The sequence below is a fragment of the Orycteropus afer genome, unplaced genomic scaffold (assembly GCF_000298275.1).
Source record: "Orycteropus afer afer isolate SDZICR_OR568_19922 unplaced genomic scaffold, OryAfe1.0 scaffold00201, whole genome shotgun sequence".
In the NCBI taxonomy this organism is placed as follows: domain Eukaryota; kingdom Metazoa; phylum Chordata; class Mammalia; order Tubulidentata; family Orycteropodidae; genus Orycteropus; species Orycteropus afer.
Window position 1 is genome coordinate 5,616,145 of NW_006921788.1, and position 25,760 is coordinate 5,641,904.

Consider the following 25,760-nt stretch of genomic DNA (forward strand, 5'->3'; position numbering starts at 1 on the left):
CAACCCTTTTGCGCATATAGTACAGCGTGGTCACTGAAGGCAAACACGGGCATATGGGTGGATAGATGGGTGGACAAGCTGAAATATTAGGTATGTATATGAAGTAGGGAATGCACCCAAGAACATGTATAGGGTTGGCAGACAGTGATCCTATAACTTTATGTGTATGATCTGAATTCCCAGGTGTATAATGGAGCTGACAAGGGGCAAGGTTGTAATCACTGCTTGGTCACAGCCAGCTATCCAGAAGGACCGAATAGTTGAACCTGGGGCTCGGGACCAGAGTTGCAGAGGACATCAAGCTCAGTTGGCATGACATACTACACAAAACATTGTTCCATCTCCTACTATGGTGAGTAGCAACTGAGATCTTAAAAGCTTACAAGCTGCCATCTAGATGCAACGATGGGTCTCTCCTCATCCAGAGCAAAGAAGAATGAAGAAAACCAAAAATTCATGGAAACAATTAGTCCTAGTGACTGGTACACCATCCAATCTGCAGTCTATACGACTATGAGACCAGAAGAACTAGATGGTGCCCAGCTACCACTGTTTTCCACTTGGAAGGGGATGTATGTAGGAGATCCTGGATAGAGAGGGAGAATAATGTGGAACAAAACTCAAAGTCATTTGGGGAAAAAAAAAGGGGTGGGGGGTATCAGGTTTGCTGGCCCAATAGAGCCTGGTGGAGCCACTGAGACTATGGTCCCTAGATGCCCTTCAGGTCTGGAATTGAATGCACACCTGTGGCTTCCAGGCAAACCATAGACAGGCACATGGGTTGAACATCTGCCTGAGTTACATACACTCCTTGGAGAGAACAAGCATGGGAGAAGGAAGGGTTGCTTATGCAACCTGAGACAGCTCAGGGGGCAGGAGTGCATGGAGGGATAGAAACAGGGAAGAGATAACTATCAGGAGGAAGTAGGAGGGGAGCTGTTGCATTGTGGTAAACTGTAGTCAATGTCACAAGACAAAATGTATGTGAACTACTGTATGGAAAGTGTATTTGCTCTGTAAATTTTCACCCAAATCACAATAAAAAAAAAATTATGTCACAGGGCACATGAAATATAAAGACATAATCGGTGATAACAACAAAAGGGGGCAGAGGGGTGGTACAGATATAGAATTCCTTATGTTACTGAAGTTAAGTTGGTACCGACTTATCTTAGAATGTTATTAATACCAGCTTTTAAATGTAATATTCATAGTAACCACTGAGAAAATACACAAAAACCGTACACAAAAGGAAAATGAAAGGGATCCAAAAGGGCTCACTGTAATAAACCAACAAAACACACAAGTGGGAAGTACTAAAGACATTTTCAAAGAAGACTTAACAAAGAACAAACTCAAAAAATGGTAGAAGTACAGTAAATGTAAATGGACTAAATGCCATGTTCCAAAAGGCAAACAGTAGCATAATGAATAATAAAAAACAAAACATAATCCAACTATATCATTTAAAAGAGACACACCTTAACCCCAAAGACACAAATAGGTTGAAAGTGAAAAGATGGAAAATCTTGTTTCATGGAAATAACAACCAAAAGACAGCTGGGGTAGCAATCTTAATATCAGACAAACAAAACTTGAAGACAAAATCTGTTAGAAGAGATAATGACAGATAAACCAAACCAAACTTATGCCATTGAGCTGATTCAAAAATGAGAGAAAATAATGATCAGAGAAGAAATACACAAAATCGAAAATGGAATAAACAGAATCAATAAAACCACAAGTTGATTCTTTGAGATCAATAAAGTGGACACAAATTTACCTACAGTGACAAAAAAGGAGAAAAGATGCAAATAACTAAAACAAAAAATGACAGACAGGACATTACAACTGACCTGACAGAAATAGAGAGAATTCTGATAGAATATCATGAGCAACTGCATGGCAAACAGCTGGATAATCTAGATGAAACAAATTCTTAGAAGCATACAACCTACCCAAACTGACTCAAGAGGAAACAGAAAGTATCAACAGACACACAAGAAAACCCTCCCAAGAAAGAAAAGTCCTAAACCAGATGGCTTTACTAGGGAATTCTAAACAAACATTTAGAAAACAATTGACACCAACACTGTTTAAACTCTTCCAAACACAGAGAAAGAAGGAATACTCCCTAATTCATTCTATGAAGCAAACATAACCATGATACTCAAACTGGACAGACACATTACAACCAAAGAAAATTATAGATCATTCTCTCTTATGGGCGCTGTGGTAGCATAGTGCCTAAGGCATTTGACTGCTAACCAGAAGGCTGGTGGTTCAAACCCCCCAGCCACTCCTCGGAAGGAAGATAGGGCAATCTACTTCCGTACTGATACAGCCTTGGTACCCAATGAGGGGTCACTATGAGTCAGATCCGACTCGATGGCAGTGAGTATCTCTTATAAATATAGATGCAAAAATCCTCAACAAAATACTAGTGAACAGAATTCAACAGCATATTAAAAGATCATGCACCACTGACCAAGTGGGATTTATTCCATCCATTAATTGGTCTTTATTAGCCTGCAGCAACAGAAGAAGTAGAGTCAGGAAAAAGAGGAAGATATGGAATATATGGCAAACTGTCTCCATGAACAACCGCTTCCTTTGCCATGAGACCAGAAGAACTGTATGGTGCCCAGCTACTGAGCATATTAATCGAAGATTCCATAAAAGAATTCTTATCAAAAGGGAAACAATGAAGAACAGAATTTCAAATTCTTATGGACTCCAAATTTCCTAGACCCATGAAGGTTAGCTGAACCCCTGAAACTACTGCCCTGAAATCATCAAACCTTAAACCAAATATATCCCCTGATGTCTTTTTTTTTTTTTTTAGGTCCAGTGTTCTTTATTGATGGTACACAACAAGGTTGGGCTCTCTAAGCCCCTCCCCTTCTTTAGGGTGTCTGGATGGAAACTATAGAGGATGGGAGATTCTCAGTGTTTTGGGGATGGAGTTGGGGCAAGGACTCCCCAGCAGCCAAGAGTTTCTCTCTTCCTCTAGTGCTAGTGCTGGGGCTGGTGGTCCAGGAGGCTCTTATTTCTTGGAGGCCATGTGGACCATAAGGTCCACCACCCTGTTGCTATAGCCAAATTCATTATCATACCAGGAAATCAGCTTAACAAAGTGGTCGTTCAGGGCAATGCCAGCCCCAGCATCAAAGGTAGAGCCCCAGCATCAAAGGTAGAAGAGTAGGTGTCACTGTTAAAGTCACAGGAGACAACCTGGTCTTCAGTGTAGCCCAGGATGCCCTTTAAGGGACCCTCCGATGCCTGTTTCACCACCTTCTTGATGTCATCATATTTGGCAGCTTTCTCCAAACGGCAGGTCAGGTCCACAACGGACACACTGGGGGTGGGGACACGGAAGGCCATGCCAGTGAGCTTCCCATTCAGTTCAGGAATGACCTTGCCCACAGCCTTGGCAGCGCCAGTAGATGCAGGGATGATGTTCTGGGCAGCCCCACAGCCATCACGCCACAGTTCCCAGAGGGGCCATCCACAGTCTTCTGGGTGGCAGTGATGGCATGGACCGTGGCCATGAGTCCTTCCACAATGCCAAAGTTGTCATGGATGACCTTGGCCAGGGGGGCCAACCAGTTGGTGGTGCAGGAGGCACTGCTGACAATCTTGAAGGAGTTGTCATACTTCTTGTGGTTCACACCCATCACAAACATGGGGGCATTGGCAGAAGGGGCAGAGATGATTACCCTTTTGGCACCACCCTTCAAGTGAGCCCTAGCCTTCTCCATGGTTGTGGAAACACCGGTAGACTCTACAACATATTCAGCACCAGCATCACCCCACTTGATGTTGGTGGGATCGCGCTCCTGGAAGATTGTGATGTGTTTTCCACTGATGACAAGCTTCCCATTCTCAGCCTTGACGGTACCATGGAACTTGCCATGGGTGGAATCATACTGAACATGTAGACCATGTAGTTGAGGCCAATGAAGGGGCCATTGATGGCAACATCTACTTTGCCAGAGTTAAAAGCAGCCCTGGTAACCAGGCGCCCAATACGGCCAAATCCGTTTACTCTGACCTTCACCATCGTGTCTCATGGAAGCGGCTGGGACTGCACAAGAGGGTGCAGCTTTCTGTCAAACAGGGAGGAGCAGAGAGCCTTCTAATGTCTTCTTAAAACCAAACAACATGTTAGCTTAAGTAATAAACAAGGTCTGCCTTGAACATCATGTTCTTTTGGAGAATTATCCGTTGCTGTTGTTGTTGTTGTTGTGTGCTGTCTCAAGTCATCTCCAACTCATAGTGACCCCATGCACAGCAGAACGATACACCACCCAGTCCTGTGCCAGCTCCACAATCCTTGCTATACTTGAGCCCATTGCCACTGCCACCATATTAATCCATCTCGTTGAGGGCCTTCTCCTCTTTCAACGACGCTCTACCTTAACCAAGCATGGCATCTTTCTCCAGGGAATGGTCCCTTCTGACACCATGACCAAAGCAGGTCAGACCAATTCTGGCCATTCTCGCCTCCAAGGAGCACTCTGGCTGCACTTCCTCCAGGACAGACCTGTTAGTTCTTTTAGCAGCCCAAGGTACTTTCAGCATTCTTCACCAACACTACAACTCAAAAGCATCAATTCTTCTTTGGTCTCTCTTATTCACTGTTCAGCTCTCACATGCATATGAGGCAATTGAAAATATTATGGCTTATGTCAGGCACAACTTAGTCCTCAAGGAGACATCTTTGCTCTTCAGCACTTGAAAGAGGTCCTTTGTAGATGATTGCCCAGTGCTATACGTCATCTGACATCCTGCCTGCTGCTTCCATTGGTGTCGACTGTAGAACCAAGCAATGCAAAGTCTTTAACAACTTCAATCTACTCTCCATTTATCATGATGCTGCTTATTGGTCCAGTTTTAAGTATTTCTGTTTTCTTTATATTGAGATGTAATCCATACTGCAGACTGTAGTCTTCAATCTTCATCAGTAAGTGCTTCAAGTCATCCTCACTTTCAGCAAGCAAAGTTGTGTCATCAGCGTATCACAGGTTGTTAATGATTCTTCCTCCAATCCTGATGCTATGTTCTTCATATAGTCCAGCTTCTTGGATTATCTGCTCAGCATACAGTTTGAATAAGTATGGGGAAAGGATACAACCCTAACCCACTAGCTTCTTCATTTTAAACCATGCACTGTCCCCTTGTTTTCTCTGAACAACAGCCTCTTGGTCTATGTACAGGTTCCTCATGAGTGCAATTAAGTATTCTGGAATTCCCATTCTTCTCAATGTTATCCACAATTTGTTAGGATCCACACAATCAAATGTTTTTGCACAGATAATAAAACACAAATAAACACCTTTCTGGTATTATGTCCTTTAAGCTAAGATCAATCTAACATCAGCAATGATATCTCTCATTCCATGTGCTCTTCTGAATTCAGCCTGCATTTCTGGAAGTTCTCTGCCAATATACTGCTGCAACCATCTTTGAATTATCTTCACTAAGATTTTACTTGCATGTGATACTAATATTGTTAGAAAATGTCCACATTCTGTGGGATCACCTTTCTTTGGAATGAGTACAAATATGGATCTCTTCCAGTCAGTTGGCCAGGTAGCTGTCTTCCAAATCTCTTGGCATCACCGAGTGAGTGCCTTCAGTGGAGCATCTGTTTGTTGAAATATCTCAATGGGTATTCTGTCAATTCCTGGAGCATTGTTCTTTGCCAATTCCTTCAGTGCAGCTTCAACTTCTTCCTTCAATACCATTGGTTCTTGAACATATGTCACCTCCAGAAATGGATGAAGATCAACCAGTTCTTTTTGATACATTGACTCTGTGTATTCTTTCCATCTTCTTTTGATGTTTCCTGCATCATTCAATATTTTGCCCACAGAATCTTTCAATATTGCAACACGAGGCTTAAATTTTTTCCTCAGTTCTTTCATCTTGAGAAATGCTGAGTGTGTTCTTCCATTTTGGTTTTCTAACTCAAGGTCTTTGCACATTTCATTATAGTAATTGGCTTTGTCTGCTTGAACTGCTTTTTGAAATATTCTGTTCAGCTCTTTTATCTTGTCATTTCTTCCATTTGTTTTAGCTACTCTTTGCTCAAGGCAAGTTTCAGAGTCTTTTCTGACATCCATTTTGGTCTTTTCTTTCTTTCTCATATTATCTACATGGGATTAAATGGACATTAAATGGACAACAGAGACTCGAAAGGTCAGATAGTAAGTTTAGGGGACAGTTGAGTTCATGTTAATAGTGGAGGAACAACTCAGAAAGGAGAGTGTGAATGGTTGCACGACTTGAAGAATGTAATCAATGTTACTAAATGGTACATGTAAAAGCTACTCAGTTGGCGCATGTTTTGCTCTGTATAATTTCAACAACAAAATCAATAAAATTTAGAAGGGGGAAAAAAAAGAAAGACTTTTTGACTGCATACTTGAATGACCTGGAGAGTTTTAATAAAGCATTGACGAGGCTCAAACCTCCTGAGGATTTGGTTTAATCGGTCTGGAATATGGCCTGGGCATCTCTATTTGTTAAAGCTCCCCGGGTCGCTGTACTGTGTAGCCAAGGACAAGAACTACTACCCTTAAATATTTGATGAGTGTTTTGCTGCTTGTTGCACCTACCTCTGGTAGAAGAAAAAGCAATGAAAAGGGGGAAGGAAATCAATTCTGCCATTCTCAGTAGCATTCATAAAAGGAATTAGTAAGCAAAGAAAGCTACGGACTTAAAAACAAAACAAAAAACCTCACCACACAGATACAAACCAAACTCATTGCCATCAAGTCAGATCCAACTCACAGCGACTCCTCCTTGGGTTTCTGAGGTGGTATCACTATGGAGTAGGCTGCCCGATCTTTCCGAGGAGTGGCTGGACCAGCCTTCTGGTTAGCATCCAAATGCCTTAAGGACTACGCCTCCAGAGCTCCCAAGTTCAGTGTAGAGAACAAAATTCCTCAAGACACAGCAGCAAAGGCTGGGCCAGCCTTACCCACAACCCCACCAGCACTCAACACATTAGTTGGAGTACTTAGCATTAACCAATGTGCCTAACATTTATTGCACATTCACTACATACCAGATATATATTGAGGACACCCTGTATTTAGTTAATCCCCACAACAACCTTATCAGGCAAATACCATTTTACAAGTGAAGAAACTGCGGACCAGAGAGTACCTGCCCAAGTGACACAGCAAAGGTGATGAAGGCAAGACTCAAATCCAAATTAGTCTGATTCCAGAGCCCTTCCATAGTCATTACACTAATCAATATGGCCTTTCTCTATAAAATTCCTACAATGTATCAATCAGTGTAAATTGAAAAGATCTATTTGTACTACCTTTTCCATAAGTCTACTAGGAGAAGGAGCCTTGATATTTATAAATTCATTCCAAAGCAGCCTTTTCTACTTCTCTCCCCCATGACAAAATGTTCCTCAGCCCTGAAGAGGCTCTACAATGAGCAGAGACCAGTGGCTACTAGTGAAGACAACCATACCCAAGGGTACTACATAGGGTGTGTACTGCAGCCCAGCCACACTCTGCAGCACACATATTCATCCCCTGGTTCAAGAAACTGGGAACAAAAACCACAAACTGGCACCTTTATCTCAGCTGCTTGGGTTTGAAAGGCATCCAGGAAGTGAGGAAACTGCAGGAGAATTTGTCTTGAAGTGATGTCTTTGAGGGCAGATAGCCCCTATCCTAGAATCTGCAGGCAGGGTAGATCAACAAGTTTGGGCTTTGCCCAGACCCGAGGGCAAGATTACTTTTCCTCACTGTGCCCTTAACAGATGGACGATCTTAACCAGCTCATGAAAACTAACTTGTGTGTGTGATGAAGAGGATGGGAAGGGGAGGGTCAGCCTAATCTTCAGGGCATGAGAAAGACTTCTACTTTTTTACTTTTCATCAGCTGAAGAACACTGTACCAAGGGCTGCCCAAGTAAGTTCACCTGAGACTTTTAAAGCAAAGGACTTACAGGACTCTTCCTCTTCTAACAGACATGTACTGCCTTTGCCAGGATAGTAACCTCTCATTCAAGCTGCACAGCAACTCACTCTGCACCCTAAACAGCACTGAAATCTCCCCACTGCTATCAGGATTGGATATTTCAGCACCTGAAATGACAAGACACTCTTTAGGCCCACATCCACACACCTCTAGGTATATAGTGAGCACAAGCCCAGAGAGAAATGAGATCGGGGCGCACCTTGGCCACTGCTTTGCTGTGTGACCTCAGGCAAATTACTATCCCTTTCTGTGCCTCACGTGCCTCATCTGTAAAATGTGCTTAATAACCAGTTGCTGTTGAATCGACTCTAACTCACATTTGATCATGTTTGAATGACAAAACAGCAATTTCATATGATTCCACAGAATATGGTGCATACAGTTTTCTATCTTTAAAAAGCTTTGGCCTTTGAACAAGCTGAGTGAATCTAATATTCTCTATGTATCTCCCAATAGTGACAGGCCTTATGAAAGAAAGGCCTGGCATAAACACAGACACATTTCTTCCACTTGGGCTATAAAAGCTGAAAATGGCTCCCAGGTGTGAGCAGACACAATAGGCCCAGCCTTCTTTGTAAGGTCACCACACAGGTCAAAGTCAAGCCAGCCATTTTCGGATTAGGTGCATATGCACATGTGGCTTCCCAGTGGTAATTGGATTACAGAAGCCACCTGCAGGAAGTGAGCAAGGGGGAGGGGGAGGAGGAAATGGTCCCAGTTGGAAGGAGACTGTTGATATGGGCCATGGCCAGCTCCTTTCACACGGGAGATTGTGCAACCGGCAGAGCAGCTCCGCTTCCCCAGCTTCATTTCCCCCAGCCCTGCAGGGTTTTCAGCACCACTGCTAATAGGAAAGACTTGTTCCCTCTAAGACCAGCATTGGGGAGGGGGTAGTCTTTGTTCCCACTAGATCTTAGACTGTGTGTAAAGCTTACATGGTCATGAGGAAAAATGGGAGACAAAGCAAAGCCAAACAAATACCCAGCAAAATCCAGCTCTAACAACAGGACATAAGCTACTGAGCTCCAAAAAGGCAGTGAACTGCAGGACAAAGGTCCTGCTCCACAGGTTCTCCGCCTCCCTCTGTTTCCAGAGGAAACAGCAGCTGGTGTTCACTTCCCTTGCTCAGCAAATGACTTACAGATGGACCCCTCATCTGGCGGGGCTACCACCCCCACCCTTAAATAAAGAAAGGGAAAAAAAAAAGAAGCAAACCGGAAAATGACAAGTCATTACTGAGTATAATTTGGCAGGCTTGCCGCAGAGGCCATGGTGGCTCCTTTCCCAATGAAAGGCTCACTTGGACTAGAGCAAGCTGCAGTCCACACTGAGTCCCTGTGAACTTTCAGGCATAGAGGGCTGCTCTCTTTCTAAACTGGATGTTTAACTGTCTATCTTGAGGCTCACTGGGGGTATCTAGCTTCTGGTGAGGCTGCAGTTTAACAACTACTGGTCCGGTTCTGTCTTCCAACAGAAGCTTGCTATCTCTTCGTAACAGCCTGCCCATTGACAAAGACACTGGGGGTGGGGTGGGTAGCTGGCCTAAAAATGGAACTAGCTATGTCCTGTTACTCATCCAAGACTTTTCCAACCAATGAGATGCTGAACATTTAGGGAGTTCCACTTTCTGCCTGTGGAGTCCCTGGGGACAAACACTTAATATGTTCAGCTATAAATCTAAAGGTTGGTGGTCTGAATCCATCCAGAGGAGCTCTGGTGCCAGGCTGACAGTTCAAACCCACCAGCTGCTCCAAAGAAGGACGATGGGGCAATCTACTTCTGTAAAGATTTACCACATTGGAAACTTAATGGGGGTAGCTATGGGTCGTGAGAATCAATTCAATGATAGTGGTTTGGGTTTTTGGGGGTTAGAGGTGCCTCAGAAGAAAGGCCTGGCAAACTACTTCTGAGAAATCAGCCATTGGAAACCTTCTGGAGCACACTGTACTCTGACATCCACGGGGTAGACATGAATCAGAGTGGACTTCACAGTAACTGGTTTATCTTATGCCTATAATTTACTCTCACTTCTAAGGAGAACCACACAACAGAAAGCCTCAGCTAAAATGCCCTGTCGTATACTTTACTGGTGAGAGTGGGTTAAAAATGAAAGACCAAATTCATTTCCATGGAGTGGGATCTGACTCACAGCGACCCCTCCTTGGGTTTCCGAGGCAGTATCACTACGGAAGTAGACTGCCCAACCTTCCTTCTGAGGAGTGGCCAGTGGGTCTGAACCGCCAGCCTTCTGGTTAGCATTCAAATGCCTTAGGCACTACGCCACCAGAGCTCCTGAGAATAGGGAAGGTATCCCCCTTAAACACTCCCCAGCCTTTGCTTGCATCACAATTGTTTACACATCTTTTTCTGCAATCAGACAGAGTTCCTGCAGGCTGGAACTCTGAGTCTGGAGGACCCAGCGAACAGCCAGTATCTGGTCCATTTACATCTGTTCAGAGGTTTCACGTGAGGAATCCACCAACAGACTTCACAGCGGCCCTCAGTAGCCCTGCATGTGAACGCATGACCTCATCTTAAACCCGTGCTCACTGACAACTGGGACAACAAGCAGGCGGCCAGGAAAGCAGGAGGTGAATAACCATCTCATCAACAAGGCAGGGTGGGAAAGAGATGGCAAGGGCAAGCTGGCATGAGCTCCTGAATTGCAGACACCTGAACTGTGATTCTTCCTTACAGCAGGTGAATTCCCCACTTTTCAACTTCCACCTGGAACAAAGACGTCCCAATCCAAGTCATGGGCAAGGGCAAAGATTTATCTGATAACAGGGACTGATAATCAGCAGGAAGGGAAGCAGCACTAAAACCAGACTCCCTGCCTAGGCTCCTCCTGCCAGCGAGGCAGAGCTGTAAGCAGGGCGGCTGATACCCACCATTCAGTTGACAGCAGTTCTCCTGCCACACTGTTCACTAAGCGCTCCCTACAGTATAAAGTAAGTGGTCACCATCTGCTGGGGAGCCTTCCTGTTAGCTGGCATCAGTGTCAGATTACCCAATAAGTAAGGTAAGCATGGGCTTACTTGTGCTTACTTAGTAATCTGCAGTGAACAACCTTTGACATGGTTAAAAATATATATGTGTGTGTGTGTGTGTAAAAATAAACACTGATCACTACAAATTAGTAAGAAAGCGTAAGTAAGTCTGTGCTTACTTTGCTTACTGGTATTCCATCTCTGTCAGGGATTGTAAATTTCAAAAGAAGCTTTTATTTTATAGGTGCTAAGCGGTCATGAGACAGATGCCGGCCATATCTAAAGGCAGAATCTTTGATGTGGTGAAAAAATGTGAAACTGTTCACTACAGGTTCAGTAAGTAAGTACAAGTAAGCTTGTGCTTACTCACTTATTGGGTAATCCACCCCTGGTTGCCTTGAGGTGGCTCCTGACTCATGGTGACCCCATGCAAAATGGAAGGAAACACTGCTCAGTGCTGGGCCATCCCGATGACAGGCTGTGGATCAGACCGCTGTGATCCATAGGATTTTCATTGGCTGATTTTCTGAAATAGACTGCCAAGTCTATCTTCCTAGTCTGCTATTCTGCAAGCTTCACTGAAACCTGGTTAGCATCACAGAACACACAGCCTCCACTGAAGGATGGGTGGTAGCTGTGTACAAAGTACACTGGCCAGGAACTGAATCCAGGTATTCCACATGTTGAAGGAGAGAATACGACCCTGAACCAACAGTCACTCCTTGGGGAGCCTTGAACAGTCACCAGTAAACAGCAAATGAAGCAAGATAAATTGATAACAGCTGTGGGCCTCAAACCTCAAATGAGAGACACAGCCCACCCATGGTACTTATACCACTCAGTGACCACTGCCCCTGTACTTCCCTCAGAATGAATTAATTTACCAGAGCCTTTAAGCCCCATCGTCCCAAACAAATGCCTGTTGCCACAGTGGTGACATAAGAACTCATCCAAATAATCCACTGCCACCCAAGGCCTGAGCAGCTTAGTAGGAACTCAGTGCATGGGACTTTTTAAAAAAAAAAAACAACCCACTTTATCCACTATTCCCTTCTAAAGAATCTAACTACTATTAACACACTTCCCCCCCACCCCAGTGTTCCCTTCCCTCTCCTCCCACCCCTGGTAACCAACAAAGAAACCTCCCTTCCATATATAAACTTTTCCTTGACTGTTTACATTAATGAAAGAATACAATATTTGTCCTTCTGTGGTTGACTTATTTCACTCAGCATAATGTCCTCCAAGGTCATCCACATCATGTGGTGTTTTGCAGATTCCACATTATTCCTTAGTGTTCCACAGTATTCCACTGTGTGTATGTACCATAGTTTGGCTATCTGTTCTTCTGTTGAGGGCACCTAGGTTGTTTCCATCTTTTTGCTATTGTAAACAGTGCTGTGATGAACATGGGTGCATCTGTTCTTGTCCTGGCTCTCGCTTTTTTAGATATATACGTAGTAATGAGATTGCTGAATCAAATGGTTATTTCTAATTCAAACTTTTTAAGGAAATCACCATACTGTTTTGCACAGTGGTTGCATCATTTGACAGTCCCACCAGCAGTGTATGAGAGTTCCAATCTCTCCCACATCCTTGCCAGCATTTGTTATTTTCAAAGTCTTATTGAACTTTGCTACTAATGCTGAGGCAAGATGGTATCTCACTGTTGTTTTGATTTGCATCTCTCTAATGGCTAAGGATCGTGAACATTTCTTCATATGTTTGTTGGCTGCCTGAATATCCTCTTTGGTGAAGTGTCTATTCTTGTCTTCTGCCCATTTTTTATCTGGATTGTTTGTCTTTTTGTTGTTGAGGTGTTGGAGTTTTCTATAAATTTTAGAGATAAGTCCCTTGTCAGATACAGCATTGCCGAATATTTTTTCCCAATCCCTAGGTTCTTTTTACTCTTTTGAAGAAGTCTTTGGAAGCACATAAAAATTTAAATTTTAGAAGGCCCTATTCATCTACTTTATCTTCTGTTGTTGTGCATCTTGGGTTATGCCTAACAGTCTATTTATGCCATAAATGAGGGTCTCTAAATTTGCCCCTATTAACTTTACACTCTTGATGAGAGTGTACAAATATCAAAGCAAATGAAACGCCAATGGCAAAAGAAGGTTTACTTTTACACCAACACTCAAATGGACTGGCCTTCCTTCAAAAGGAAGGTTAACTGGGTTCCCACGTGACGAAACTTCTCCTGAGTAAAACGCAGAAACACTTAGCTATTTCCACATTTTCTAACTACACACATGACTAAGTCCACACTCAATCTGATGATTTGTCCTCAAAAGGAACTCCTGCCTGAAGGACACGGTGACCCTTTATCACATCCACCTCACCCTGTACACACGTCTAGATACCCACAGATCCAACTTTGAATAAATATTCAAAGAGCTTCACCATCACAGAGTACCACTCAACCTTTTAAACAATTGATAATTTTATGTTTCCAAGGATAAATATTATGAGAGAGAAAAATTTTTTAACATCGATGCTCTATTATGCCTGCAAATGATTACCTTCTTTCAGGTGATGCAATATGGACAAAGTTTTAATGACAGTTAAGTAAAGAGCTCTGGTGGTGTAGTGCCTAAGGCACTTGACTGCTAACCAGAAGGCTGGTGGTTCAAACCCACCAGTCACTCCCCAGAAGGAAGACCGGGCAATCTACTTCCATAGAAATACTGCCTCAGAAACCCAACGAGGGGTCGCTATGAGTTGGATCTGACTCAACAGCAGTGAATTTGGGTTTTAAGTAAATAGAAAGGCAAGAGGCTTCAACCCAGCTCCTTAGGTCAAGAGTACATCTGTACTCCCCACTCCCCCAGAAGACACACACACACACACAGTTTTAGGAAGGACAGTGACTACTTATTACTCAGTATTATTTCACTCGTGCTTCAAGCTTAATTAAGAAAGAACCTTAGTTTAGGCTCTGAGGCTGAGCTTAATTTTCCAAAGTTGACTTCTGGGTCCCTTTTTCCCTTGCTTCCTGAGTTGGGTCCCAGTGAGGGACTCTAATTATTCTCTGCAGCCCTGAGCTGTCAGCAACAGTGGTTCAGATCATCACTGCCTCCCCTCCAAGGCTTGCTCTTTAATTACACTTTAATGTGAATTGATCTTTACATTAACAAGCCTGTAAAGAAGATTGATTCCCCCTTTTTTTTTCCTAGAGGGTTTGCTCCATACACTGAGAGTTAAGTATTGGTATTGATTTTACTTCACCAGTAGATACAGCCAGAAGGAGTGCTCAGTCCTTCAACGCCTCAGATCCCACAACTCCACCAAGGGCTTCTTCCACTTACCTCGCTGGAAGAGGGGTCAAAGACAGGAAACCATGTTTCATGCCCCCCCCCATGTTTTATTCTCTGGAAGTTAAAATAAAGAGATTTAAATATTTCATCCCTCTCGTTTAATGAGTTTTTCTTCAGCTAAGAAGTCACAGGAAAAGAACTGCCATAGTTAAAGTCATCTCTGGCATTTTTATTTCAGTCACTCATTTTTTAAGTCTTCTAGGTATAATTGCTACCATGGAAAAAAAAAACTTCCCTTGAACAAAATTACTTTTCAGATTAGTGCACTGGCATAGTACTTAAGGCACTGGACTGCTAACCAGAAGGTTGGGAGTTTAAACCCACCAGCCACTTTGCACAAGAAAGACTGGACAATCTACTTCATTAAGGTTTACTGCCTTGGAAACCCAAAGAGGGTCACTATGAGTCAGAATCAATTCGATGGCAGTGGATTTGGTTTTTTGTTTTTTATGGAAGCAGCACTCAAGAGGTCAAGTGACATAATGAACTGGGCAAATCTGCTGCAAAAGAGCTTTTTAAAGTGTTAAGAGATCATCACATAAATAATGGGAAAGAACCAATCGTATCAATAAATGTAGAAAAGCTATCTGACAAAATCCAACACCCATTCCTGATAAAATGCTGATAAGAAAAATAAGAACAGAAGAGAAATTCTTCAACATAATTAAGGGCATATAAGCAAAACCAACAGCCAACGTTACTCTCAAATCAAAAAGAATTCCCCTTACAACCAGTTATGAAACAAGGATGCCCTCTATCACCTTCTATTCAATATTGTATTAGAAGTCCCACTCAGATCAATAATGCAAGAAAGGAAAATGAAAGGCATCCAAATTGGTAATGAAGAAGCAAAACTATCTCTATTTGCGTTTGATATCATCTTATACATAAAAAATCCCAAGGACTAATTAAGAAAATTACTAGAACTAATAGAAAGATTTCGCAAAGTTGCAGGGGGACAAGATCAACATATAAAAGTCAATCAGATTTCTTTACACTCATGAAAAGAACTCTGAAAAGGAAATCAAGAGGGTAATGCCATTTATAATAACCACCCAACAGATGAAGTACTTACAAATACATCTAACCAGACACACAAAAGACCTATACAAAGATAACTATAAAACACTACTACTAACAAGAAACCGAGACCTACAAAAATTGAAGACTATATACCACGCCATGGATAAGAAAATGTAACATCATGAACATGTCAATACTACCCAAAGCGAGCTACAGATATGATTCAATCCTAATCCAGATTCCATCATCTATCTTTTAAGAGATGGAAAACCTAATCACTAATTTTATATTGAAAACAGAAGGCCGGCAGTTCAAACCCACCAGCCACTCCTCAAAAAGAAAACTGGGCAATCTACTTCTATAGAGATATCACCACACAGTTTTGGATAAGGAAAGCACTACTAAAGAAGAGGAGCAAAGCAGAAGGCCTTACACTTCCTGGTCGCAAAACCTACTATGCAGCCACCATAGTTAAAACAGCCTGGTATTAGTACGACGACAGACACATAAACTAATGGAATGGAACTAAGAACTCAGAAGTAAATCCATCCATCTACAGACAACTGATCTTTGACAAAGGACCAAAACTCAGTGAATAATAAATGGTGCTGGGAAAACTGGCTATCCATCTGCAGAAAAATCAAACAGGGCCCACATCTCACACCACATACAAAAACGAACTCAAGGTGGAACAAACACCTGAATGTAAAACCTAAAACCGTAAAGATCATCAAAGAAAAATAGGGACAAACATAAGGGCCCTAATTCAGGGCATAAATACACTACACCAAATATAACCAACAATGCATAAACACCAAAGACAAAACAGGTGATTGAGGCCTCCTAAAACTTAGACACTTACATGCATCAAAAGATTTCACCAAAAGAGTCAAGAGACAACCCACAGACTGGGAAAATATTTTTGGCAATAACTTATCAGACAAAGGGCTAATCTCTAAAATTTACAGAAAACTTCAACTAAAGAGTAAGATAAATAATCCAATTAAAAAACGGGCAGATGACATGAAAAGACACTTCACCAAAGAAAATATTATACACTGAAAAAAAAAAAAAAACCCACTGCCATGTCATTTTAGTTTTGTGTATTTCACTGTACATAAGTTATATTTCAATAAAATACATTTAAAAAGAAGAAGAAGAAAAAAAAGATATGATAGCGACCCCTCCTTAGGTTGCCAAGGTGGTAACTCTATGTAAGTAGGTTGCCCAGTCTTCCTTTTGAGGAGTGGCTGGTGGGTTTGAACCACCAAGCCTTCTGTTTAGCTGTCAAATGCCTTAGGCACTAAGCCACCAGAGCTCCCAGGTAGCTAACACACACATGAAGAAATGCTTGTAATCATCAGCCATTAGATACAAATCGTATCATGTCACCCCAGCACTGACAGCAAAATTCAAAAAATAAAAAGGAAGTAACAAATGCTGGTGAGCCTGTGAAGAGACTGATACCCTCATACACTGCTGGTGGAACTATAAAATAGTGTCACCTTCATGGAAAACAGTATAGTGCTTCCTTAAAAAGCTGGAAATATAAATAATATATGATCCAGCAATCCCACTACTGGGTAGATATCCTAGAGAAGTAACAGCCATGACAGGAACAGATATATGCACACCCATGTTCATCACAGCACTATTCACAACAGCAAAAAATGGAAACAGCCTAATGCCCATCAACATAGGAATGAATCAATAAACTATGGTACATACACACAACAGAATACTATGCTAAGTTAAAGAACAATGATGCAAAACCTCTCATAACATGGATGAACTTGGAGGCCATTATGCTGAGTAAGGTTAGTCAATCACAAAAGGACAAATATTGCATGAGACCACTACTGTAAAAAATCAGGAAAAGGATTTCACAAATGAAAGAAATATTCTTTAATGGTTATCAGGGGTGGGTGGGGAAGGGAGAGTATACCCCCCACTCCCACCCGCAGCAAGTGTTAAAGAGCAAAGATGTCACTTTGAAGACTTAAAAGTATGCTTAGCCCAAGCCACGGTATTTTCAATCTCCTCATACACATGCAAAAGCTAGAAAATGAATAAGGTAGACTGAAGAAAAACTGATGCCTTTGAATTATGGCATTGGAAAAGAATAATGAATATGCCACAGACTGCCAGAAGAATAAACCAATCTGATTAGAAATAGCTGTACAGCCAGAATATTCCTTAGAAGCAAGGATGTGAGACTTCGCCTCCTATACTTTGGTCACACTGTCAGAAGGGACCAATTCCTGGAGAAGGACATCATGCATGGCCAAGTGGAGGGTCAGCCAAAGAAAAGAAAGACTCTCAACAATAGATTAACAGTGGCTGCAAGGATGCACTCAAACTTAGCAACAACTGTGAAGATGGCCCAAAACCAGGTAGTGTTTCGTTCTGTTGTACACTGGGTCACTATGAGTCAGAACCAACTCTACAGCACATAACAACAGGAGCTAAGGTGAGGGAGCTATAGGACGTGACTGCTAACAGCTAATCATTACTCTTTGGGGTGATGAAAATGTTCTGGAATTAGTGGTAATGGTTACACAACACTGTTCATATACTTAAAACCACTGAATTGTGCACTTGGTAGAAATAAACTCTATTACATACATTTTACTTCAGTAAAAAAGAAAAAAAAATAACTTTTCAAAAATGCTACCTCCCCAGATGGGGTATAAAAGGTCTTTCAGTGGTGTTTTCAAATACCACATAAACATAAGGAATTTTAATAGCAGTGTTACAAAGTCACAAGCAACTGTGCACAACTAATTTTCACCTGATCCATGACAAAGAGAGGGGGAGAAGAAACAAGGAGGCATGGTTAAGGGACAAGGTTTCAAATATACCAGCAACTGGAAAAGAAGTTACATGAACAAAGCAAAGTGCCATGTGGGAAATGCGCTACAGCCAATGTATAGGAGTCAAAGAACTGACCTGCTTTAAAACCAAAGTCAATTTTACAGCAAGCTATTTTAGTCCTAGGACTGAAAAAATTTTAACAATTTCCACTGTAACCAATCTTCTCAAAGACTCAAGTGCAGAAACACTATAGGATAAGCGGAAATTTTTCTTCAATAGAAATGTTGCTTATGCATCAGACAAAATTACTGTTGCTGTGGGAATTATAACCTGAGTTTCCTGGACTTTAAATTTTAAAAAATCTCCAACATAAAAATCCAATGGCATATTTTCCCCATGCTATATGACAAAAAGTCTGTTTCTCTTTCTGAGAACTATTTTATGAAATTAGCCTCCTCACTCCAACCCAATCCTATTAAAACTTCTCTTTGAGTTCTATGCTCAAATGGCTTGAGACAAATGGCTTTGGCATGATTCTCCTAACATGATACAAATAAATCTGCTCTTTAACAAATAATTTAATTGAATTAGAGCCTTTTAATCAGAAAGCATTCACCAACTGCAATTTTGCTGCATGACTCCAGTTCCCAAAACTCTAGAATTCTCTTTTGAGACCAAGATATTAAAGCCAGGCATAAAACAAAACCTTTTCCCATGAGGCCCTCCCAACTGGGACAGCCTGGCCATGAGGGCTTGATGCCCAAGGGATCAGAGCCATCCATGTGGGCAAGGTGCAAGGTTTACTGTCAAAGATTCAAGAAGACAGAAAACCAAACAGATATGAAATGCCAACTTCCAGGTGCAAACAATATCCAGAGGCTAAAGTCCATAATTACAAGTGTTTGGGCTGAAAATCACAAACATCTTACTTCTGTTAACAAGATAAAAGTAGCAATAATGACTACTAGGCAGTGAGGGTAACTATTTATTTTGTGAGATTTTTCTCCCTACTCTTGGTTTCGGAGTCACAGAAGAATAATAAAAGAGGCAAGGGTACTTTTACCATCTGTAAAAGTAACTTTTCCAAGGTCATAACAGCATCAAAGACAGAGCTGGTCCCCTCTTTTCTCTGACACACCTGCCTACAAAATTTGTCCCAAGAAAGTCATTCCTGTAACTCAGCTAGCCTCAGCAGGTATCAGCTCTATTCCTTTTGCAGCAATGTTTTGACTATTTCTGTGGTCTTCTGCCTGACCACAAAGAGAAAATGGGAACAAGAACTTGGGATTTAGGAGCAAGGTATAAGGTTTACCATCAAAGACTCAAGAAGACAGAAAACCAAACTGAGATGAACATTTATTGAGATAAGTGACCTGACCCTGTTGCTATCAAGTCGATTCCAACTCACAGCAACCCTGCAGGACACAGCAGAACTGCCCATAGGGTTTCCAAGGCAAAAATCTTCACAGAAGCAGATACCCAGGCCTTTTTCCCAGAGTACTTGGTGGGTTCAAACCACCAACCTTGTAGGTAACAGCCAAGGCCTTTTTACACACTGTGCCACCAAGGCTCCTCTTGAGCTAACTAACCTACCACTTTTTAGGTAATGTGTAGGGGCTTTGAATGAGTGATCACATTCAGTCCTCAGGAGATCACCTCAGGAGGGACTCTGGACCACAACTGCAGCAGCACAGGAGGAACACGACAAGCCTATGTTGAACACAAAATACCTCCCAGTCTGAAAAGCAACAGACACATCAGCTAATGGTGCTCTTCAAAGCCTGAACAACTGGAATCATCACGTGGAGGGAGATTTAAGTCACCCACATTTGAAGGTCAGGGTGGAAAAGATGCTGCTTTGGCTGCAAGTGATGTCCACCCATTGCCCACTTTTGTTAGTTTCTTCCCTGTCCTCTGCATAGTCCACTGGGGATATATAGGAAGGCAGGATGGATGACAGAAAAATTTTCTACAACTCTGCCATCCTAACTTCTGCAGGGAAGAGATCCAGGTATCCAGTCAAAGATCAGAGAATATGGGTCCTGCAGAGAAAACGAAGATAAAAGACCCTTCAGTTTCTGGGAGTTTCAGAGAAATGATCAACTAAGTCAGACAGAGACCAGCTTCATGCCAAAGAGGTAGGCTGCCAATGCTAACCTGCATTTTCCAAACTGAATCTAAACCAAGAGAGACTCCTCCTTCCTCCCTCGACTTTACATATTTTAACACTGTCTAATGGAATAGCAGGAACAAGGCCAACCAGACCCACTGCTCCTGGCACTGGGGCCAAGGAACAGAAATTTATTTTTAGTCAGCAGAGCAAGGTGTGATTCAAAATGCCACAGGCCCCATGGGGTAGGCTGGGGCCTCGTACACAGGGTAATTCAGATTCACCTGCCCACTCTTGTACCAAGGGCAGATGAAGAGCCAAAGCATGGGCATTTGTGTCCAGTCTCACTTGCCCCTCTTGATTGTGCAACTTACAGGACCTCAGGGAGCCTCAACTTCATCTTTAGTAACACAGAGATATTAGTTATGACCCTGGCTTCCTCACAAAGTGATGTGAGAACAAGGAGTTAAATATCAATGCTTCTCAAACTTTAATGAGCAGACAAATGGGCAGGGGAACTTGTTAAATGCAACTTCTGCTTCAGAGGAGCTAGGGAGAATATGCATTTCTAATAAGCTCCAAGCCAATACCACATTGCTGGTCCATGAACTGTACCTCAAACAGCAAGGAGTTAAAGGATCTTCAAGTGCTTTGCTTTATATACACATAAGGGACTAGCATTTCCCTAATGAGGCACACATAAAGTTAATTAATTTAATTTAAGCCAGCAATTAAACACTCTAAAGGTGAGATCTGGCCAAGACTCAAGGAGCTATATGACAACCAGCCACCAGGAAGCCACCATTTGTCAAATACCTACTATGTGTCCCACATGACACCAGGACCTCCGTATATATTACATTCCCCTCAAACTTCAGTCTTTTGTATGAAATGGGTCAAGGACATACTTTGTAAATGAGGAAAATGAGGTTCAGAGAGATGAAGGAATCTGTCCAGGATACAGAGGGTGAGTTACCCCAGGTTCTCACAATGCCTTAAAAAAGGTTAAGCTCAAGACCACTTTTTTCAAGGACACAGCATCTCTTGAACAAAGGCCTGCTGCCAGCAGAAATCAAACCTGCAAGCTATCCCAGCCATCTTCCCTCCCGCCAAGTCCCTCTGCTCAGCCTTCTGAACCATAGTGTCTAGAAAAGATGTATACAGGAAAGAAAACAAGTTATAAAACCACCAAATCACAATCAAATAAAACTGGGATGAGTGGAAACAGAAAACTCAGTGTGAAGAGGTAGGTGCTCGGCTTAAGAAGCTGCCAATAAAATCGGCCAAGAAAATTATTGGACTCACTACTGGTTTATCTGGAAAGGCTTCTAGATGAGTTTAAAACCAGCAATCACTTCCACCTGACTGTTGGAAAAAGGGGGGTAATACAAAGTGCTTAACTCTTGAGCAAAGGCTTTCACCAGAGCCTAAAGTCCCTGATGGCTGGCTTCCTTCCTTCCTTCCTTTCCTTTCCATTCATACCTTTTTGCATATCCAGTGTGCTATGACAATCAGTGGGTTGTGTTTTGTTTAACACTTGATCACAACTAATAATTCCTTACTTTTATGTTAATTTCAGAGGCCTGGCAGTACTTTCCTTCTCAAAGACATGTAGGTAAACTGAGTCACATTATCAAATTCACTGACACAAAGAACTTGCTGTCTTAAATAATTCACACAGCGTCCTTTAACTCCATTTTACTCACCCAAGTTGTTGCTTAACCTCCAGGAGAAAGAAATCTAGTTCTATTTCTGTCTGGGCATTAAAAAGACCTATTTTTCAAAAAAAAAAAAAAAGAGCAAAACTTTTCATTCTGTAAACCCCAAAACATTAAGCAAGGCACTTGTCATGATCATTAGGGTTACACAAAAAAAGGTGATCTTTACCAGGAACACAAGTCTTCCTGCCACCGAGTATCAGCAAGATAACAATACCACAGCCTCACCACATAACCCAGGACCTGTTGAGTTGCATCCACTTACAGAAAGAGAGAGACAATGTGAGATGAAGCAGCACCCAGGGATGGTATGGCTGTCAACTCGTTATTATTCAGGAACCTGTAACAACAAGAAGAAATTAGGCATGTGAATCTTTTAAATCAGTAGTCTGAAATCATGTATTTCATGTACAAAGGAAATAATAAAAAACAATGCTGAATGAGTGAGCTTTTAAAGGGAGAGAGGTGTGTGAGGTCACAAAAGCCAATCATTTATCATACTCATGGTTTAGAAATAAAAACTAAGGGGAATTGTAGTGCATGAGCTTTCATTTAGCTCAGAAATCAAGACTTGACAGGCAGGGAACAACGAGTACAGACCAACATGCACAGTTCTCAATAAATGTCCCCACAAGAGACCATCAAGGAGCTACTCCTCATAGGCTAAAATGGTCAGAGAAGACTCTGGACAGGGAAGACCATGCCTTTCCGGTTGCTTTACACATCTGTGAAATGTGACTCTCTGAACCACACTTCTGCCCTGATGAGCAACAACCACCAAGGAAAACCAGAGGCTCACACACTCCCATGGGCTCTGAGGGGCTATGACACCTGGGGCCAATGGATCTCAATGCCTCATATGTAGAACAGGGAGCAGACTCATCAATCTGCGATTCCACATTCCTATGGCTCATGAAGCCTCAGGCACGTTTTTCCAGGAAAATGTACACACACACACACACACACACCCCTTTTGCATGCAGACACTTTCAAATGCCTCTTCACACTACAGATGGTCTCCAAGCCCCCTTCCTGTCCAAACATTGTTAAATCTGTATTTCCACTGCTAATATTGCTTAATGGAAGGGGAAGCCCACAAACCAAAGCACAGCTTGCCTCGTATGCCCCCAGAGGCTTTGCAATCTGGCCTCCTTACATGGAAATGTATTTCCAAATTTGAGCACAGAATCCAAAATCAGACTTACAAAGTGGACCTAAAAGTCCTTAAGAAAGCCAGAGCACATTCAGGCTTTCTGCTCGCTGACGGCGTATAAAGAAACTGTATTTGAGATGCAGAATCAAGGTGATATAACCAGGCTGTCTTAGTCTCATTTCTTTTTGAAAGGAGGTATATCTTATAGAAAGCAGCTTACTACTTTTTGAAGACATTACTTTTTGAAGACAAAACCACTGAAATGACAGCTGAATTCATACAGATATACAGCTAGCACTGGTTTAAATAATCTAGTTATCTGCCATCTTCTATAGAAATGAATTTTTTAAAAAAGGAAAGGCCTTGAATTATCCCATTTGCTTTCTTTAAATGCCAAAACCAGTTAAGGATGAAGTTTGGCAATTACTGGGCTCTGGGACACAGACTGTCTGTTTCAATAGCTTCATGGCTCAAGCATCTGGCAGAGAAAGCAGATCCGTATCATGTGGCAAATCCTTTCTGCACTTAAAGAGCCCTTGTTTGTGTGTTGAAATAGACAATTAATTACTTTAACAGCCTCTTATCTGACTGCCCCCAAATCAGATTGTTTCTGCTTCACGTTTCATGTCCTCCAGCCCTGCTGAGATCCATGTCCTATCGTGACACAGGGACACTGAACACTCTCCATTTAGTGTTAATCTCTACTAATAAATTTCTGTAGTTACCTATTGATGCATTCATCACTAAATGAGACCCTCAGGTTTCATGAGAGCAAGAAAAACTAAGGCCAGGCGCCTGCTGCCAACAAGGCAGCTTGCTTAAGAATTGCTCTCTTAGAGATTTATTCTTAAACCATAGACCATGGTGGTATTAGCAACAGCAGGGCTTACCATGTGTCAGGTAAAATTCTAAATGCTTTTCAATGTATTACCCCATCTTTAAGGTAGCTGGGTGGCACTAGTTAAGTGCTCAACTTGTACCCAAAAAGGTTGGTAGTTTGAACCCTTCCAATTGGCATCTTGGAAGATAGGCCCGGCAATGTTTTTGAAAGGTCCAGTCTTGAAAAACCTATGGAATAGTTCTACTCTACATTTGTGGCATGGCTATGAGTCAGAATGAGTTGCCATGGCAACTAACCACCACATCTTCAGGCCCCTAGGAGGTAGGTCCCATGTACATTTCCATCATACCAAGAAATGAACTAAAACATTGAGAGTTTAAGTAATTTAACCAAGGTCACACAGCTAACTGGCAGTGGCCCAGGGAATCTAGCCTCAAAGTCTTACGTTCTTAACCACTACCCTGTATTTCTTTGTAATTATATCAACAGCACTAATACACAAGACAATTCCATCACCACAACAACTCTTGAGTTAAGTATCATGTACCATTATTACTCTCCACCTGACCATTCTCTAAGTGCCAGCCTAGGATCACAAAGTTAAAGAGTGACACAGGCAAGATCTGAACCCAAGCAAGACTACAAATCAGGAAAGAGTTACAAGCTACAAAGTCAGCAAGCACAGTGCAAGCTGGAAAGCTCAAAATTGCTTAGGTAATGTGGTAGTTATTTTTCAGTCTCCTTATGATGTAACCTGATTTTAAATCTGAAACGAACAGTATGGACTCCTCTGCAGGGGAACTTTTGCCGAAGTCCCGCTGTGCATATGACAAACTGCTCCACCCCATTTCACAGAAATAAACTGGCAAGGAAAGGGGGGCATAATAATACTTCAAATCTTGATGAAGCTGCTGGAGAGCAGGGTGTACAGGTGCAGTGGACCAGAGGTGGTGCTAGGGATTAACAGGGCATTTTATATCTGGATTAGCAGCCCTGAGTCAACAGGTTCAGTCAGAAATAGCAGGCTCTAATCTCAACAGGTCTGCTTGATTTATGAGGAGGACAGTTGGCACCAACAAGAAAGGAACTGCGAGGCCAGCTTATTCTAGATCATTTCTACTTATAAAGAACCACTGGTGAAAAAGTAAGTATGCTAGCTCCACCACTATTCTTTTCCCCTTTGTTCACTCCATCCCTGGCTGAGACTAGAATGTAGCCTGAGAAGGCAATGAAGGCTGAATCCACTGAGAGCCAAGAGCTTCTTGCCAGACTGAAATAGAAACTGGTCAAAAATAGTGCAACTATAGCTACTAAGGGAAAGGCACTCAGGAAGTTTAGCACAGTCTTCATTAATCAGGAATTAAGAATTGAGTTTGGTGAAATTTTTTGAACATCTAGGGTTGTACGGATATCCTTCTACAACCCTCCCCCAAAAAAAAAAAAACGTGCTTCTACTCTAAGCCCTAGAAGTCATTCTGAAATACCGGGCTTCTCTGACTGAACCTTTTCCTGATAAATCAGGACCAAGGAGTGCCTCAGAGCTGGCAGGACATGAATCACTGCCCCATCATAGGGTTGCAGTAGGTGTATCATAAACGGAGCTGCACAGCCTGCCTACCCCAGTGCAGGACCTGGAGGTGGGACCTTTCCCAACTCAATCCATGAGGTCAGCTTGGTGTTTTGGTCCCTTAGCTCTCTCCAAAAACTTCCATTTATGTGGCTTGGTTAAAAGAAGCTTTACATTTTGCAAAATACAAAATATTAAAAAAAAAAAAAAA

General features: G+C 42.1%; 1 protein-coding gene and 1 pseudogene across 1 annotated transcript in view; both read right to left on the reverse strand.

Moving 5' to 3' along the window:
• Window positions 1-25,760, reverse strand: part of LRIG1 (leucine rich repeats and immunoglobulin like domains 1) — a 168,373-nt gene that overhangs the window by 81,360 nt on the left and 61,253 nt on the right. The window contains exon 3 of the mRNA XM_007948092.1: window positions 22,254-22,328. Within this exon, the coding sequence (XP_007946283.1) occupies window positions 22,254-22,328 (75 nt within the window). The remainder of the gene's footprint in view (window positions 1-22,253; window positions 22,329-25,760) is intronic.
• Window positions 3,047-4,063, reverse strand: LOC103203119 (annotated as a pseudogene).